The 17161-nt window shown below is 45.0% G+C and overlaps 2 protein-coding genes across 3 annotated transcripts in view; one reads left to right on the top strand and one right to left on the bottom strand.

The window, feature by feature from the left end:
- TMEM220 (transmembrane protein 220) overlaps window positions 1-6797 on the bottom strand; it is a 54988-nt gene extending 48191 nt beyond the window's left edge. The window contains exon 1 of one of the 2 annotated variants that reach the window (XM_068117807.2): window positions 3558-6797. In XM_068117807.2, coding sequence (XP_067973908.2) covers window positions 3558-3650 — 93 coding nt within the window. In that variant the 5' untranslated portion in view covers window positions 3651-6797. The remainder of the gene's footprint in view (window positions 1-3557) is intronic. The other variant, XM_068117806.2, reaches the window with a different exon arrangement.
- A 4139-nt stretch (window positions 6798-10936) lies between these two features.
- Window positions 10937-17161, top strand: part of LOC137427952 (forkhead box protein K2) — an 85290-nt gene continuing 79065 nt past the window's right edge. Inside the window, exon 1 of the mRNA XM_068117805.2 lies at window positions 10937-11426. Coding sequence (XP_067973906.2) covers window positions 11056-11426 — 371 coding nt within the window. The 5' untranslated portion in view covers window positions 10937-11055. The remainder of the gene's footprint in view (window positions 11427-17161) is intronic.

Below are 17161 nucleotides of genomic sequence, written 5' to 3' on the forward strand. Positions count from 1 at the left end.
GAGCATATCCCGAGATGACGTTCACCAAGAGCTTCCCCTCATCAGCAAAGAGACAGAGAGGATTTTCCAGAGAGTCGGGGAGATCATTGATGAAGACCAGAAATAGCACAGGGCCCAGAACACAACCTTGGGGAACTCCAGCCTGAACAGGAAGAGGAGATGAGAGAAACCCATTCAGGGCCACACGTTGCCTACAACCAGAGAGGAAGTCCACAAGCCATGAGTGGAGATTTCCATGGATACCAAAGGAGGAGAGTTTGGTGAGCAGAGCGGGGTGCCAGACCATATCAAAGGCACGTGATATGTCAAGTGAGACAGCTCTGATTTCCTGTTTGGCATTGAGGACCTCCATCCATTGTTGAGACAGCAGAAGCAACATGTCCAGAGTGGAATGACCTGGTCTGAATCCAAATTGATGATCAGAGATCAAGCCATTGGAGAAGAGGAAGGATTTGATATCCGAAGCAATGATGGATTCCATGACTTTGCTGATAATTGGGAGCAGGCTGATTGGTCTGTAGTTGCAAGGATCTGTTTTTGCACCTTTTTTGTGTAAAACGGTAATGTTTGCTGATTTCCAAGATGCTGGCAGATGACCTTGAGCAAAAGAGAGGGTGAAAAGAACAGAGAGCGGGTGAGATAGGGCGGCAGAGCAGGATTTTAGGACCCGTCGGCTGATGCCGTCTGGTCCAGTTGCAGAATCAGAGTCGAGGTTCTTGTGGGAAAGGGAGATGTAATTTTGTATTACATTCGTTGTTTTGAACCGGAAGCGCTTGCTCGCGCTTTGGTTATGATAGGGGGAGTTCAGGGGCACAATGCGGTCAGGGTGTGCATGATTGACGGTCTGGGTGTGCATGATTGACCGTCTGGGTGTGCATGAGTGGAGGTCTGGGTGTGCATGAGTGGTGGTCGGGTGTGCATGAGTGGAGGTCTGGGTGTGCATGATTGACGGTCTGGGTGTGCATGAGTGGAGGTCTGGGTGTGCATGAGTGGAGGTCTGGGTGTGCATGAGTGGAGGTCTGGGTGTGCATGATTGACGGTCTGGGTGTGCATGAGTGGAGGTCTGGGTGTGCATGAGTGATGGTCTGAGTGTGCATGAATGGCGGTCTGGGTGTGCGTGAGTGGCGGTCTGCGTGTGCATGAGTGGCGGTCTGGGTGTGCATGAGTGATGGTCTGGGTGTGCATGAGTGGCAGTCTGGGTGTGCATGAGTGGAGGTCTGGGTGTGCATGAGTGATGGTCTGGGTGTGCATGAGTGGCGGTCTGGGTGTGCATGAGTGGCGGTCTGGGTGTGCATGAGTGATGGTCTGGGTGTGCATGAGTGACGACATGTCGGCATGATGCTTTGGGTGCTGAAATATGATTGTTCTCTTTGAACATTGACCCTTGATCAATTCTACATCTTGACCACTTCACGCTCGTTATCCAGAATCTTGACCACTTTACACTCGTTATCCAGAATCTTGACCACTTTACACTCGTTATCCAGAGCGTTATCCCAAGCTGAAACAACAAACTACAAAAACATAGGTATCATGAAAGCCACTGCATCGAGTCCACCGTCGCCATCACATCACGTCGGATGACAAGATCTCACGACACACATGCGAAAAAAAAAGTGCACGGGTCCTGACCGTCGTGGTTTGGTCATTTGATAACAAACCAAAATGTTAAACACGTCAGGTGAAGCGGAAGGAAGCAAAACAGGCTTCGGGCCTAGGAGGGAGTGAGACAGCACAGTAGCTGGGTGAGGGAGTACATGATGATGATAAGCAAGCATGGCATGCATCGTTCGTCGCCATATTAAACCATCGACCACGCGCTCAAGTTTCAGACATACATGGCGGTGGCCATCTTGGCTTTTGACGTGGCGACCCGATTTTAAACAGCGTTCTTGCTTGTGCCTAGATACACCGACACACCAGATTAGACGTTGGTACTTCGCTTATTTTTCGAGATATTTCGCTCACAAGTTTCAGATATATATATATATGGTGGCGGCCATCTTGGATTTTGACGTGGCGACCCAATTTTCAATAGCGTTCGTCCTTATGCCGAGGTACACCCACACACCAAATTAGAAGTTGGTACTTCGATTATTTTTCAAGATATGCAGGTTACAAGGTTCAGACATACATGGCATCAGACATACATGGTGGTGGCCATCTTGGATTTTGACGTGGGTTGCACCCACGCACCAAATTCGAATGCGGTCCTTCGCTTACGCACGCACACACGCCCGCATGCATGCACGCACGCCGCACGCACGCACGGACGGACGGACACACGGACGGAGGGGAAAGCCATAGTGCCCCTTTCGCTCCGCTGAACGCTGTTGAAAATTGGGTCGCCACGTCAAAATCCAAGATGGCCGCCTCCATGTATGTCTGACCCTTGTGAGCGAAATATCATATCATAGCATGTTTTCTGCGTGTTCCACTTTGTCAACTCACATCACTTCCCCGACAGGGGACCGAGGCGTGCGTGCGTGCGTAAGCGAAGGACCGCATTCGAATTTGGTGTGTGGGTGCAACCCACGTCAAAATCCAAGATGGCCGCCGCCATGTATGTCTGATGCCATGTATGTCTGAACCTTGTAACCTGCATATCTTTAAAAATAAGCGAAGTACCAACTTCTAATCGGGTGTGTGGGTGTATCTAGGCATAAGGAAGAACGCTATTGAAAATTGGGTCGCCACGTGAAAATCCAAGATGGCCGCCGCCATGTATGTCTGACCCTTGTGAGCGAAATATCATATCATAGCATGTTTTCTGCGTGTTCCACTTTGTCAACTCACATCACTTCCCCGACGGGGGACCTAGGCGTAACACTTGTTACATATCAAATGCCTCATACAGACGTACATTACCTGTATACATGTGATAAAGCGAAGTTCGTACTGCAGTTGTGTTTAAGAGAAAAGTACGGGAGCACCACAAAAAGTACAGGAGCACGAAACAGAAAGTACGGGAGCACGAAACAGAAAGTACGGGAGCACGAAACAAAGTACGGGAGCACGAAACAGAAAGTACGGGAGCACGAAACAAAGTACGGGAGCATGACAAAAAGTACGGGAGCACGACAAAAAGTACGGGAGCACGAAACAAAGTACGGGAGCACGAAACAAAGTACGGGAGCACAAAACAAAGTACGGGAGCACAATAAAAAGTACGGGAGCACGAAAAGTACGGGAGCACGAAACAAAGTAAGGGAGCACGACAAAGTACAGGAGCACGAAACAAAGTACAGGAGCACGACAAAAAGTACAGCAGCACGAAACAAAGTATGGGAGCACCAAACAGAAAGTACGGGAGCACGAAACAAAGTACGAGCACGAAACAAAGTACGAGAGCACGACACAACATTCCGCAAACATTGTCCGACAAGTTATGACCAAGATGTCCAACAATCGTCTCCAAAGGGAATAACATGACAATATACAGTAAGAATAAGATGTAAAGTAAAGTGTTTATTCACAGGGAATGATGTAAATAACGTACGAAGTGACCAATGAGGTGCGGCTGACCGATGACACCAAGCGTTCGACACCTGGATTACCTGTACGTAGGCCGCGAGAGCCATGAACGTGGCCACGGTCGCCGCACACGCCCTCCAGGTAACCTCCCGCAGCACTGAGCCCGAGGCGACCATCGTCCTGTCCAGCACCGTGAGCTTGGCGGCTCAAACCACGTGATTGTGGCGTCAGCACGATTCGCGTGTTCCAATCGGAAAAGTCGTTTTTCCCATAAACAATCCGCAAATGGCGCAACTCGACGAACTGAGACGGCGATGAAAACGTTTTACAGAATAAAAAAATCTAACTACAAAACATTTGAAAATGCAAAGCCCGTTCGGTATTCTGATGTCTTCCTCTTCTTCCGTATTCTCAAAATTGATGAAAACTGTTTAAAACAAGAAAAAGAGCAATCAGAGATTGTAAACCCTCGCCAGGATGTATTTTCAGTGGGTTTTAAGGCTTTTGTGTTAAAACAAATATGGCGGCCGAACCACGTGACCGATTACGTCATCATTTTTTTTTTCTCCACCAGTTTATGCGGACATGACGCTCAAAAAATTTCATCTTGATCGGATGAAGTTTTGTACTTGTCGAATTATGACGTCATAATGGAGGCACCTGTGACATCATCATTAACATATTTTACTCCCCATGGAGAGTTCTTTGCAATGAGCCATGTCTCAATTTTTTCTATTCAGCACTTTCAGAGATATAGAGGTGCAAATTTTTTCGATTTTTCAAAGATGGCGGCCGAACCACGTGACTTATGACGTCATAATTATCATTAAAAAATTCTCGAGGTGGAGTTGCACCTATGGTGAAAACTTCCTGTCAATCGGACCAAAGGTTGCAGAGAAAATCATATTTATTCTGTGCGGACAGACAGACAGACAAACAATCAGACAAACAAATGGACTCAAATGCAAAACCCTCTCCTCTGGCGAGGGTAAAAATACAAAATGAAAATTGTATTTGTTTTTATTGAAAATTGTATTTGTTTTTATTGAAAATTGTATTTTTTTTTATTGAAAATTGTATTTTTTTTAATTGAAAATTGTATTTGTTTTTTTTGAAAATTGTATTTTTTTAAATTGAAAATTGTATTTGTTTAATGGTATTTTTTTTATTGAAAATTGTATTTTTTTATTGAAAATTGTATTTTTTTTTATTGAAAATGGTATTTTGTTTTATTGAAAATGGTATTTTTTATATTGAAAATGGTATTTTTTTTATTGAAAATTGTTTTTTTTAAATTGAAAATTGTATTTTTTTTTAATTGAAAATGGTATTTTGTTTTATTGAAAATTGTATTTGTTTTATTGAAAATTGTATTTGTTTTTATTGAAAATTGTATTTTTTTAATTGAAAATTGTATTTGTTTTTTTTGAAAATTGTATTTGTTTTTTTGAAAATTGTATTTGTTTTTTTGAAAATTGTATTTTGTTTTTTTGAAAAAGGTATTTTGTTTTATTGAAAATGGTATTTTTTTATTGAAAATGGTATTTTTTTTATTGAAAATGGTATTTTTTTATTGAAAATTGTATTTTTTTTTTATTGAAAATGGTATTTTGTTTTATTGAAAATGGTATTTTTTTATTGAAAATTGTATTTTCTTATTGAAAATGGTCTTTTTTTAATTGAAAATGGTATTTTTTTTATTGAAAATGGTATTTTTTTTATTGAAAATGGTATTCTTTTTTAATTGAAAATGGTATATATTTTTTTATTGAAAATGGTATATTTTTTTTATTGAAAATGGTATTATTTTTATTGAAAATGGTATTTTTTTATTGAAAATTGTATTTTTTTTTATTGAAAATGGTATTTTGTTTTATTGAAAATGGTATTTTTTTATTGAAAATTGTATTTTCTTATTGAAAATGGTCTTTTTTTTATTGAAAATGGTATTTTTTTTTATTGAAAATGGTATTTTTTTAATTGAAAATGGTATTCTTTTTTAATTGAAAATGGTATATATTTTTTTATTGAAAATGGTATATTTTTTTTATTGAAAATGGTATTATTTTTATTGAAAATGGTATTTTTTTAAATTGAAAATTGTATTATTATTATTGAAAATTGTGTTATTCTGCATGCTCAACCTTGACCTTTGAGCTTTCATCTAAAAAACAATCAGCTTCGAGATTTTTATTGGTGAACCAATTCAGTGACACAATATGCAAATTCTTAACATTTCAGGTCAATCGTGTGAAAATTGGTGATTTTATGTGAAGCTGACCTTTGACATTTTGACAAAATTATTAATTTCTATTTTCCATATTTTCATAATAAAGCTTTGGTGAAAATTTGATGACAAAACTCAAATGGTAAAAAAAAAAAGTTACAGCCCGGACAGACAGACACAGACACACACAGACACACACACACACACAGAAACACACAGAGACAGACACACATACACAACATAGACAGGCACAGACAGACAGAAAGACATACACAGAGACAGACACACATGCACACAGAGACAGACACACACAGGCTGACAGCCAGACAGGCACACAGACAGACACCCACACAGATAAACACACAGACAGACAAACAGAGACAGACACACAGACACACACACACACATAGACAGACACAAACAGAGACAGACACACATGCACACAGAGACAGACAGACAGACAGACATACACAGAGACCGACACATGCACACAGGGACAGACACAGATAGACAGACAGACATACACAGAGACAGACACACACACACACACACACAAACACCCACAGACAGACACTCACACAGATAAACACACACAGACAGACACAAACAGGGACAGACACACATACACAGACACACACACAGACAGACACAAACAGGGACAGACACACACGCACACAGACAGACACCCACAAGTGATTGCAAAACCTCGTCTCCTGCTGCGCACGGAACGGACTAACTATGAGTGTGGGAGATCGACGGTTCGAATCCGAACCCGACTCATCAGAGCACCTTTAAACTGGAACGAAGCTTGGTAGGGCGCACACCTCCACCTGGCTGAACAGTTTATGTTTTGTATCCATTAATTGGTCGGATCTTGATTCGGACCTGAACCAAAATCTGATCGGCTTCTTCTTATCACTTACTCATGCACCGAGTTTTGTAATAATCCGTCCATAACTTTTTGAAATATCGTGATATGTATCGATTTTGACGCCTTTATCTCTCAATGGTGAAGAATGTCTTTAAAAATTCTCACATCCAGATCCGGATTTGAAGTTTCACCAAAATCGAATCAAATTTGCAATTTATTTTTCAAATTTAAAGTCAATCGGATGAAAATTGATGATATAGGAATTAGAGAAGGTTGCTGACCTTTGACCTATGTTGACCTCAAAATCAAAAGGCTTCTTGTTCATGACCAACTCTACCCTTTTGTGATGTTTCGTAAAGATCGGTTTAAAATTGTGACCTGTAGGCCATTGACAAACAGAGACAGACAGACAGACAAACAGAGACAGACACGGGTGAAAACAACCTACAATCACCTTTGGTTTGGCGCAGGTAATAAGGGACCTCCATCATCCCTTAGGGACCTCCTACAATCACCTTTGGTTTGGCGCAGGTAATAAGGGCGTGTGCTGCTTGCTTGCTTGACCATCAGCATTTCAAAGGACAAAGCACGGACAGACAACTTGATTGGACCGTAATGACCTCCTCCGTTGTCCTCCAAGTTCCTTGGAAGGAATTCGTGTTTAACGTGACGGAATTGGTGGAAAAGGCGGAAAATCACTTGTATTGTGGCAATAAATATAAGGTGGCGTTACGAATGGGCGTGGCGTTACGATAAATATAACGTGGCATTTTGAATGGAGTACGCAGGGAATGGGCGGAGACTACTCGACGAAGCAACAGATCGCGGGAATAAAACAAAAACATGGGATGGATTTTCATCATCGAATCCTTAACTTTGATTAAAGTTTACTTGGATGCGGAAGTTGAACGAGAGGAACATCACCGCTAACCGCTACTTTATCATGTACAACAACATTATTTTTTTAGATTTAATCTTTTTATGTGTAAATATTTAATCTTATACTTCACCTTTTTCCCCGTAAAGTATTTTACTATTTACCTCATTTGATTATTTAAACATACGGTAGTTTAAGAAAAAGATGGAGCGTTTAAAAGATGTTTCCCTGACATCAGCATCTTCATCATCTTCATTATCAGCATTATCATCGTCATCCTAATTATCTTCATCATCCTCATCATCAACTTCATCATCATCGTCGTCATCATCATCATCATCAGCTTCGTCATCATCCTCATTGTCATCATCATCAACTTCATTATCATCGTCATCATCATCAACATCTTCGTCATTAGCTTCATCATCATTATCCTCTTCATCATTGTCATCATCATGATATTCAGCATCATCATCATTTTCATCTTCATAATCTTCATCATCATCATCTTCAGCATTATCATCATCATCGTTGTCATTATCTTCATCATCATAATCTTCATTATCATAGTCAGCATCATCATCTTCATCAGCATAATCTTTATCATCCTCATCATATTCATTATCAAAGTCAGCATCATCATCTTCATCAGCATAATCTTTATCATCCTCATCATATTCATTATCAAAGTCAGCATCATCTTCATCATCATCATCATCATCTTCGTCAGCATAATCTTTATCATCCTCATCATCTAAGTCAGCATCATCATCTTCATTATCATCATCAGCATCATCATCTTCGTCAGCATAATCTTTATCATCCTCATCATCTTCATTATCAAAGTCAGCATCATCATCATCTTCATCATCAAAGTCAGCATCATCATCAGTTTCAGCATCATCATCTTCATTATCAAAGTCAGCATCATCATCAGTTTCAGCATCATCATCTTCATTATCAAAGTCAGCATCATCATCAGTTTCATCATCCTCATCATCTTCATCCTCTTCATCATCATCATAATCTTTATCATCCTCATCATCGTCATCGTCGTCATTATCATCATCATCGTCAGAATAATCTTTATCATCCTCATCATCCTCATTATCAAAGTCAGCATCATCATCAGTTTCATCATCATCATCATCTTCATCATCATCATCGTCAGCATAATCTTTATCATCCTCATCATCATCGTCGTCATTATCTTCATCATCAACTTCATAATCTTCATCATCAACTTCATAATCTTCATCATCATCATCTTCAGCATTATCATCATCATCGTCGTCATTATCTTCATCATCAACTTCATAATCGTCATCATCATCTTCAGCATTATCATCATCATCAACTTCATAATCGTCGTCGTCATTATCTTCATCATCAACTTCATAATCGTCATCATCATCTTCAGCATTATCATCATCATCAACTTCATAATCGTCTTCATCATCTTCAGCATTATCATCATCATCGTCGTCATTATCTTCATCATCAACTTCATAATCGTCATCGTCATCATCTTCAGCATTATCATCATCATCGTCGTCATTATCTTCATCATCATATTCATCATAGTCATCATCATCTTCATTATCATATTCATCATAGTCATCATCATCTTCATTATCATATTCATCATAGTCATCATCATCTTCATTATCATATTCATCATAGTCATCATCATCTTCATTATCGTATTCATCATAGTCATCATCATCTTCATTATCATATTCATCATAGTCATCATCATCTTCATTATCATATTCATCATAGTCATCATCATCTTCATTATCGTATTCATCATCTTCATTATCATATTCATCATAGTCATCATCATCTTCATTATCATATTCATCATAGTCATCATCATCTTCATTGTCGTATTCATCATAGTCATCATCATCTTCATTATCATATTCATCATAGTCATCATCATCTTCATTATCGTATTCATCATAGTCATCATCATATTCATCATCATCTTCATTATCATATTCATCATCTTCATTATCATAGTCATCATAGTCATCATCATCTTCATTATCATATTCATCATTATCTTCATTTATCATATTCATCATAGTCATCATCATCTTCATTATCATATTCATCATAGTCATCATCATCTTCATTATCGTATTCATCATAGTCATCATCATCTTCATTATCGTATTCATCATAGTCATCATCATCTTCATTATCGTATTCATCATAGTCATCATCATCTTCATTATCATAGTCATCATCATCTTCATTATCATATTCATCATAGTCATCATCATCTTCATTATCATATTCATCATAGTCATCATCATATTCATCGTCATCTTCATTATCATATTCATCATAGTCATCATCATCTTCATTATCATATTCATCATTATCTTCATTATCATATTCATCATAGTCATCATCATCTTCATTATCATATTCATCATAGTCATCATCATCTTCATTATCATATTCATCATTATCTTCATTATCATATTCATCATAGTCATCATCATCTTCATTATCATATTCATCATTATCTTCATTATCGTATTCATCATAGTCATCATCATCTTCATTATCATAGTCATCATCATCTTCATTATCATATTCATCATTATCTTCATTATCATATTCATCATAGTCATCATCATCTTCATTATCATATTCATCATAGTCATCATCATCTTCGTTATCATATTCATCATAGTCATCATCATCTTCATTATCATATTCATCATAGTCATCATCATCTTCATTATCATATTCATCATAGTCATCATCATCTTCATAATCGTCATCGTCATCATCTTCAGCATTATCAGCATCATCGTTGTCATTATCTTCATCATCATATTCATCATATTCATCATCATCTTCATTATCATCATCAGCATCATAATCATCGTCAGCATAATCTTTATCAACCTCATCATCTTCATTGTCATCGTCATCACCATCATCAGTTTCATCATCCTCATCATCTTCATTATCAAAGTCAGCATCATCATCAACATCAGCATAATCTTAATCATCCTCATCACCATCGTCGTCATTATCTTCATCATCAACTTCATAATCGTCATCGTCATCATCTTCAGCATTATCATCATCATCATCGCAGTCATTATCTTCATCATCATAGTCATCATCATTATCATCGTCAGCATCATAATCATCGTCAGCATAATCTTTATCATCCTGATCATATTCATTATCATCGTCAGCATCATAATCATCGTCAGCATAATCTTTATCATCCTCATCATCTTCATTGTCATCGTCATCACCATCATCAGTTTCATCATCCTCATAATTTTCATCATCAGGGAGTAAACGACAGTGCTGTTCAATGTTCCATCGATAAACATGAAATAAAGCCAACGTTGTGGACTCTTCAAGCGTCGCCATTCCTCCATGTTGGAGCAGAAACCACAACAATGTCGACGTTAAAATGTTGTGTCTGCAGCGTTTACGGAATACCGCTCCAGGTCATCAGGTGGGGAGGCCGCTCCGCACTTTTCGGCGAGCCACGGAGACGGCCGGCCACGGAAGGCGGGCTGCGACGGGCCGGGCCGTGCGACAAGCGGAGTGCTCGTCCTGGTCATGGAAGGCGCGATGCTCACCGACCAAGGTGCCCGCGCTTTGCTCGCTCTGCACTCGGCCCCGTGCAGCCCGGCGTGGCCCGCGGCCCTGTCCGCCCGAGAGGACCTGGCCGGCCCGATACTGGCCCACCTGCGCGGGAAAGAGCTGGACGTGGCCGTTCGGGGCTGCCTCACCGTCGTGGGAAGGACGTCGAGCCGCGGCCCTCACGACGTAGACGTGACCGTTGGTCGCTCGAGCTTCGTTTCCCGCCGGCACCTGGACCTCGTGTTCGAACACGGAACCTTCTTTTTGCGATGTCCGGGAAAGAACGGGGTGTTCGTGGATGGAGCGTTCCTGCGCCGAGGTGCACCGGCGCTGCAGCTTCCAGTCACGTATGTCTGTCAACCTGCGAGTCTCGCGTCGCGTCATGTCTTGTCTTTCCTGCAAGTCTCGTGCCGCATCTTGTCTATCCTGCAAGTCTCGCACCGCGTCTTGTCTTTCCTGCAAGTCTCGCGCCGCGTCTTGTCTTTCTGCAAGTCTCGCGCCGCGACTTGTCTTTCCTGCAAGTCTCGTGCCGCGTCTTGTCTTTCCTGCAAGTCTCGTGCCGCGTCTTGTCTTTCCTGCAAGTCTCGTGCCGCGTCGCGTCTTGTCTTTCCTGCAAGTCTCGCACCGCGTCTTGTCTTTCCTGCAAGTCTCGTGCCGCGTCTTGTCTTTCCTGCAAGTCTCGCGCCGTGTCTTGTCTTTCCTGCAAGTCTCGCGCCGCGTCTCGTCTTTCCTGCAAGTGTCGTGCCGCGTCTTGTCTTTCCTGCAAGTCTCGCGCCGCGTCTTGTCTTTCCTGCAACTCTCGCGCCGCGTCTTGTCTTTCCTGCAACTCTCGCGCCGCATCTTGTCTTTCCTGCAAGTGTCGCGCCCCGTCTTGTCTTTCCTGCAAGTCTCGCGCCGCGTCTTGTCTTTCCTGCAAGTCTCGCGCCGCGTCTTGTCTTTCCTGCAAGTCTCGCGCCACGTCTTGTCTTTCCTGCAAGTCTCGCGCCGTGTCTTGTCTTTCCTGCAAGTCTCGCGCCGCGTCTCGTCTTGTCTTTCCTGCAAGTCTCGCGCCGTGTCTTGTCTTTCCTGCAAGTCTCGCGCCGTGTCTTGTCTTTCCTGCAAGTCTCGCGCCGTGTGTTGTCTTTCCTGCAAGTCTCGCGCCGCGTCTCGTCTTGTCTTTCCTGCAAGTCTCGCATATCGTGTTGTCTTTCCTGCAAGTCTCGCGTCGCATCTTGTCTTTCCTGCAAGTCTCGCGTCGCGTCGCGTCACGTCTTTCCTGCAAGTCTCGTGCCGCGTCTTGTCTTTCCTGTGAGTCTTGCATCGCGTCTTGTCTTTCCTGCAAGTCTCGCGCCGCGTCTTGTCTTTCCTGCAAGTCTCACGCCGCGTCTTGTCTTTCCTGCAAGTCTCGCGCCGCATCTTGTCTTTCCTGCAAGTGTCGCGCCCCGTCTTGTCTTTCCTGCAAGTCTCGCGCCGCGTCTTGTCTTTCCTGCAAGTCTCGCACTGCGTCTTGTCTTTCCTGCAAGTCTTGCGCCACGTCTTGTCTTTCCTGCAAGTCTCGCGCCATGTCTTGTCTTTCCTGCATGTCTCGCGCCGCGTCTCGTCTTGTCTTTCCTGCAAGTCTCGCGCGTGTCTTGTCTTTCCTGCAAGTCTCGCACCGTGTCTTGTCTTTCCTGCAAGTCTCGCGCCGTGTGTTGTCTTTCCTGCAAGTCTCGCGCCGCGTCTCGTCTTGTCTTTCCTGCAAGTCTCGCATCTCGTGTTGTCTTTCCTGCAAGTCTCGCGTCGGGTCTCGTCTTTCCTGCAAGTCTCGCGTCGGGTCTCGTCTTTCCTGCAAGTCTCGCGTCGCGCCGCGTCTCGTCTTTCCTGTGAGTCTCGCATCGCGTTGCGTCTTGTCTTTCCTGCAAGTCTCGTGTCGCGCCGCGTCTTGTCTTTCCTGCAAGTCTCGCGCCGCGTCTTGTCTTTCCTGCAAGTCTCGCGCCGCGTCTTGTCTTTCCTGCAAGTCTCGCGCCGCATCTTGTCTTTCCTGCAAGTGTCGCGCCCCGTCTTGTCTTTCCTGCAAGTCTCGCACTGCGTCTTGTCTTTCCTGCAAGTCTCGCGCCACGTCTTGTCTTTCCTGCAAGTCTCGCGCCGTGTCTTGTCTTTCCTGCAAGTCTCGCACCGTGTCTTGTCTTGTCTTTCCTGCAAGTCTCGCATCTCGTGTTGTCTTTCCTGCAAGTCTCGCGTCGGGTCTCGTCTTTCCTGCAAGTCTCGCGTCGGGTCTCGTCTTTCCTGCAAGTCTCGCGTCGCGCCGCGTCTCGTCTTTCCTGTGAGTCTCGCGCCGCGTCTTGTCTTTCCTGCAAGTCTCGCGCCGCGTCTTGTCTTTCCTGCAAGTCTCGCGCCGCGTCTTGTCTTTCCTGCAAGTCTCGCGCCGCGTCTTGTCTTTCCTGCAAGTCTCCGGCCCCGTCTTGTCTTTCCTGCAAGTCTCGCGCCATGTCTTGTCTTTCCTGCAAGTCCTGTGCCGCGTCGCGTCTTGTCTTTCCTGCAAATCTCGTGCCGCGTCTTGTCTTTCCTGCAAGTCTCGTGTCGCGTCGCGTCTTATCTTTCCTGCAAGTCTCGCGCCGCGTCTTGTCTTTCCTGCAAGTCTCGCGCCGTGTCTCGTCTTTCCTGCAAGTCTCGCATCGCGCCGCGTCTCGTCTTTCCTGCAAGTCTCACGTCGTGTCTTGTCTTTCCTGCAAGTCTCGTGTCGTGTCTTGTCTTTCCTGCAAGTGTCGTGTCTTGTCTTTCTTGCAAGTCTCTCGTCGCGTTGTGTCTTGTCTTTCCTGCAAGTCTCGCGTCGTGTCTTGTCTTTCCTGCAAGTCTCGCGCCGTGTCTTGTCTTTCCTGCAAGTCTCGCATGGCGTCGGGTCTTGTCTTTCCTGCAAGTCTCGCGCCGTGTCTTGTCTTTCCTGCAAGTCTTGCGCCGTGTCTTGTCTTTCCTGCAAGTCTCGCGCCGCGTCTTGCCTTTCCTGCAAGTCTCGCGCCCCGTCTTGTCTTTCCTGCAAGTGTCGCATGGCGTCGGGTCTTGTCTTTCCTGCAAGTCTCATGCCGTGTCTTGTCTTTCCTGCAAGTCTCACGCCGTGTCTTGTCTTTCCTGCATGTCTCGCGCCGCGTCTCGTCTTGTCTTTCCTGCAAGTCTCGCGCGTGTCTTGTCTTTCCTGCAAGTCTCGCACCGTGTCTTGTCTTTCCTGCAAGTCTCGCGCCGTGTGTTGTCTTTCCTGCAAGTCTCGCGCCGCGTCTCGTCTTGTCTTTCCTGCAAGTCTCGCATCTCGTGTTGTCTTTCCTGCAAGTCTCGCGTCGGGTCTCGTCTTTCCTGCAAGTCTCGCGTCGGGTCTCGTCTTTCCTGCAAGTCTCGCGTCGCGCCGCGTCTCGTCTTTCCTGTGAGTCTCGCATCGCGTTGCGTCTTGTCTTTCCTGCAAGTCTCGTGTCGTGCCGCGTCTTGTCTTTCCTGCAAGTCTCGCGCCGCGTCTTGTCTTTCCTGCAAGTCTCGCGCCGCGTCTTGTCTTTCCTGCAAGTCTCGCGCCGCATCTTGTCTTTCCTGCAAGTGTCGCGCCCCGTCTTGTCTTTCCTGCAAGTCTCGCACCGCGTCTTGTCTTTCCTGCAAGTCTCGCACTGCGTCTTGTCTTTCCTGCAAGTCTCGCGCCACGTCTTGTCTTTCCTGCAAGTCTCGCGCCGTGTCTTGTCTTTCCTGCAAGTCTCGCACCGTGTCTTGTCTTGTCTTTCCTGCAAGTCTCGCATCTCGTGTTGTCTTTCCTGCAAGTCTCGCGTCGGGTCTCGTCTTTCCTGCAAGTCTCGCGTCGGGTCTCGTCTTTCCTGCAAGTCTCGCGCCACGTCTTGTCTTTCCTGCAAGTCTCGCGCCGCGTCTTGTCTTTCCTGCAAGTCTCGCGCCGCGTCTCGTCTTTCCTGCAAGTCTCCGGCCCCGTCTTGTCTTTCCTGCAAGTCTCGCGCCATGTCTTGTCTTTCCTGCAAGTCCTGCACCGCGTCGCGTCTTGTCTTTCCTGCAAATCTCGCGCCGCGTCTTGTCTTTCCTGCAAGTCTCGTGTCGCACCGCGTCTTATCTTTCCTGCAAGTCTCGCGCCGCGTCTTGTCTTTCCTGCAAGTCTCGCGCCGTGTCTTGTCTTTCCTGCAAGTCTCGCGCCAGGTCTCGTCTTTCCTGCAAGTCTCGCATCGCGCCGCGTCTCGTCTTTCCTGCAAGTCTCACGTCGTGTCTTGTCTTTCCTGCAAGTCTCGTGTCGTGTCTTGTCTTTCCTGCAAGTGTCGTGTCTTGTCTTTCTTGCAAGTCTCTCGTCGCGTTGTGTCTTGTCTTTCCTGCAAGTCTCGCGTCGTGTCTTGTCTTTCCTGCAAGTCTCGCGCCGTGTCTTGTCTTTCCTGCAAGTCTCGCATGGCGTCGGGTCTTGTCTTTCCTGCAAGTCTCGCGCCGTGTCTTGTCTTTCCTGCAAGTCTTGCGCCGTGTCTTGTCTTTCCTGCAAGTCTCGCGCCGCGTCTTGCCTTTCCTGCAAGTCTCGCGCCCCGTCTTGTCTTTCCTGCAAGTGTCGCATGGCGTCGGGTCTTGTCTTTCCTGCAAGTCTCATGCCGTGTCTTGTCTTTCCTGCAAGTCTCACGCCGTGTCCTGTCTTTCCTGCAAGTCTCGCGCCGCGTCTTGTGTTTCCTGGAAGTCTCGCGCCGCGTCTCGTCTTGTCTTTCCTGCAAGTCTCGCGCCGCGTCTCGTCTTGTCTTTCCTGCAAGTCTCGCGCCGCGTCTTGTCTTGTCTTTCCTGCAAGTCTCGCGCCGCGTCTCGTCTTGTCTTTCCTGCAAGTCTCGCGCCGCGTCTCGTCTTGTCTTTCCTGCAAGTCTCGCGCCGTGTCTTGTCTTTCCTGCAAGTCTTGCGCCGTGTCTTGTCTTTCCTGCAAGTCTCGCGCCGCGTCTTGCCTTTCCTGCAAGTCTCGCGCCCCGTCTTGTCTTTCCTGCAAGTGTCGCATGGCGTCGGGTCTTGTCTTTCCTGCAAGTCTCATGCCGTGTCTTGTCTTTCCTGCAAGTCTCACGCCGTGTCCTGTCTTTCCTGCAAGTCTCGCGCCGCGTCTTGTGTTTCCTGGAAGTCTCGCGCCGCGTCTCGTCTTGTCTTTCCTGCAAGTCTCGCGCCGCGTCTCGTCTTGTCTTTCCTGCAAGTCTCGCGCCGCGTCTTGTCTTGTCTTTCCTGCAAGTCTCGCGCCGCGTCTCGTCTTGTCTTTCCTGCAAGTCTCGCGCCGCGTCTCGTCTTGTCTTTCCTGCAAGTCTCGCGCCGCGTCTTGTCTTTCCTGCGAGTCTCACGCCGCGTCTTTCCTGCGAGTCTCACACCCTGTCTCTCTTGTGAGCATCTGTGCCATATATGTCTTTCCTGTTTGCAAGTGCCTTGTCCCGTCTGCTCGTCTCCATGTACGTAAGCTTTTGATCTGTGTAGGTCGATGTGATATGTCTTTGTGTATTTATGTGTCTGATTTTGTCCATCCACCTGGTTGTCCATCATCTTTCATATTTCTTTGCCCGTTTGTCTGTCATTCTGTGTGTCTGCATCTTCATAGTTGTACAGCATATCTAACTGCCTGTTTCCTTGTGTGTCTATTTTGCAGCTAATGTTCTCTCAATATTTGTCCATCCTTTTGTCTGCCTGCAGCTTTTTACCCGTGTGCCCATGCGTTTATTTATATCTGCCCACCACCCAGTGGACATCCCCCTCCTTTACAATTCCTTGTGACCAATGTAAACACACCACCCAGTGGATATCCCCCTCCTTTACAATTCCTTGTGACCAATGTAAACACACCACCCAGTGGATGCTCCTCTCCTTTACAATTCCTTGTGACCAATGTAAACACACCACCCAGTGGATCTTCATCTTCTTTACAATTCCTTCTGACAATTGTAAACACATCACCCAGTGGATCTTCATCTTGTTTACAATTCCTTGTGACCAATGTAAACACACCACCCAGTGGATCTTCATCTTCTTTACAATTCCTTGTGACCAATGTAAACACACCACCCAATGGATCTTCATCTGCTTTACAATTCCTTGTGACCAATGTAAACACACCACCCAGTGGATCTTCATCTGCTTTACAATTCCTTGTGACCAA

This window comes from Myxine glutinosa, chromosome 5 (assembly GCF_964187855.1).
Source record: "Myxine glutinosa chromosome 5, kmMyxGlut1.1, whole genome shotgun sequence".
NCBI lineage: Eukaryota > Metazoa > Chordata > Myxini > Myxiniformes > Myxinidae > Myxine > Myxine glutinosa.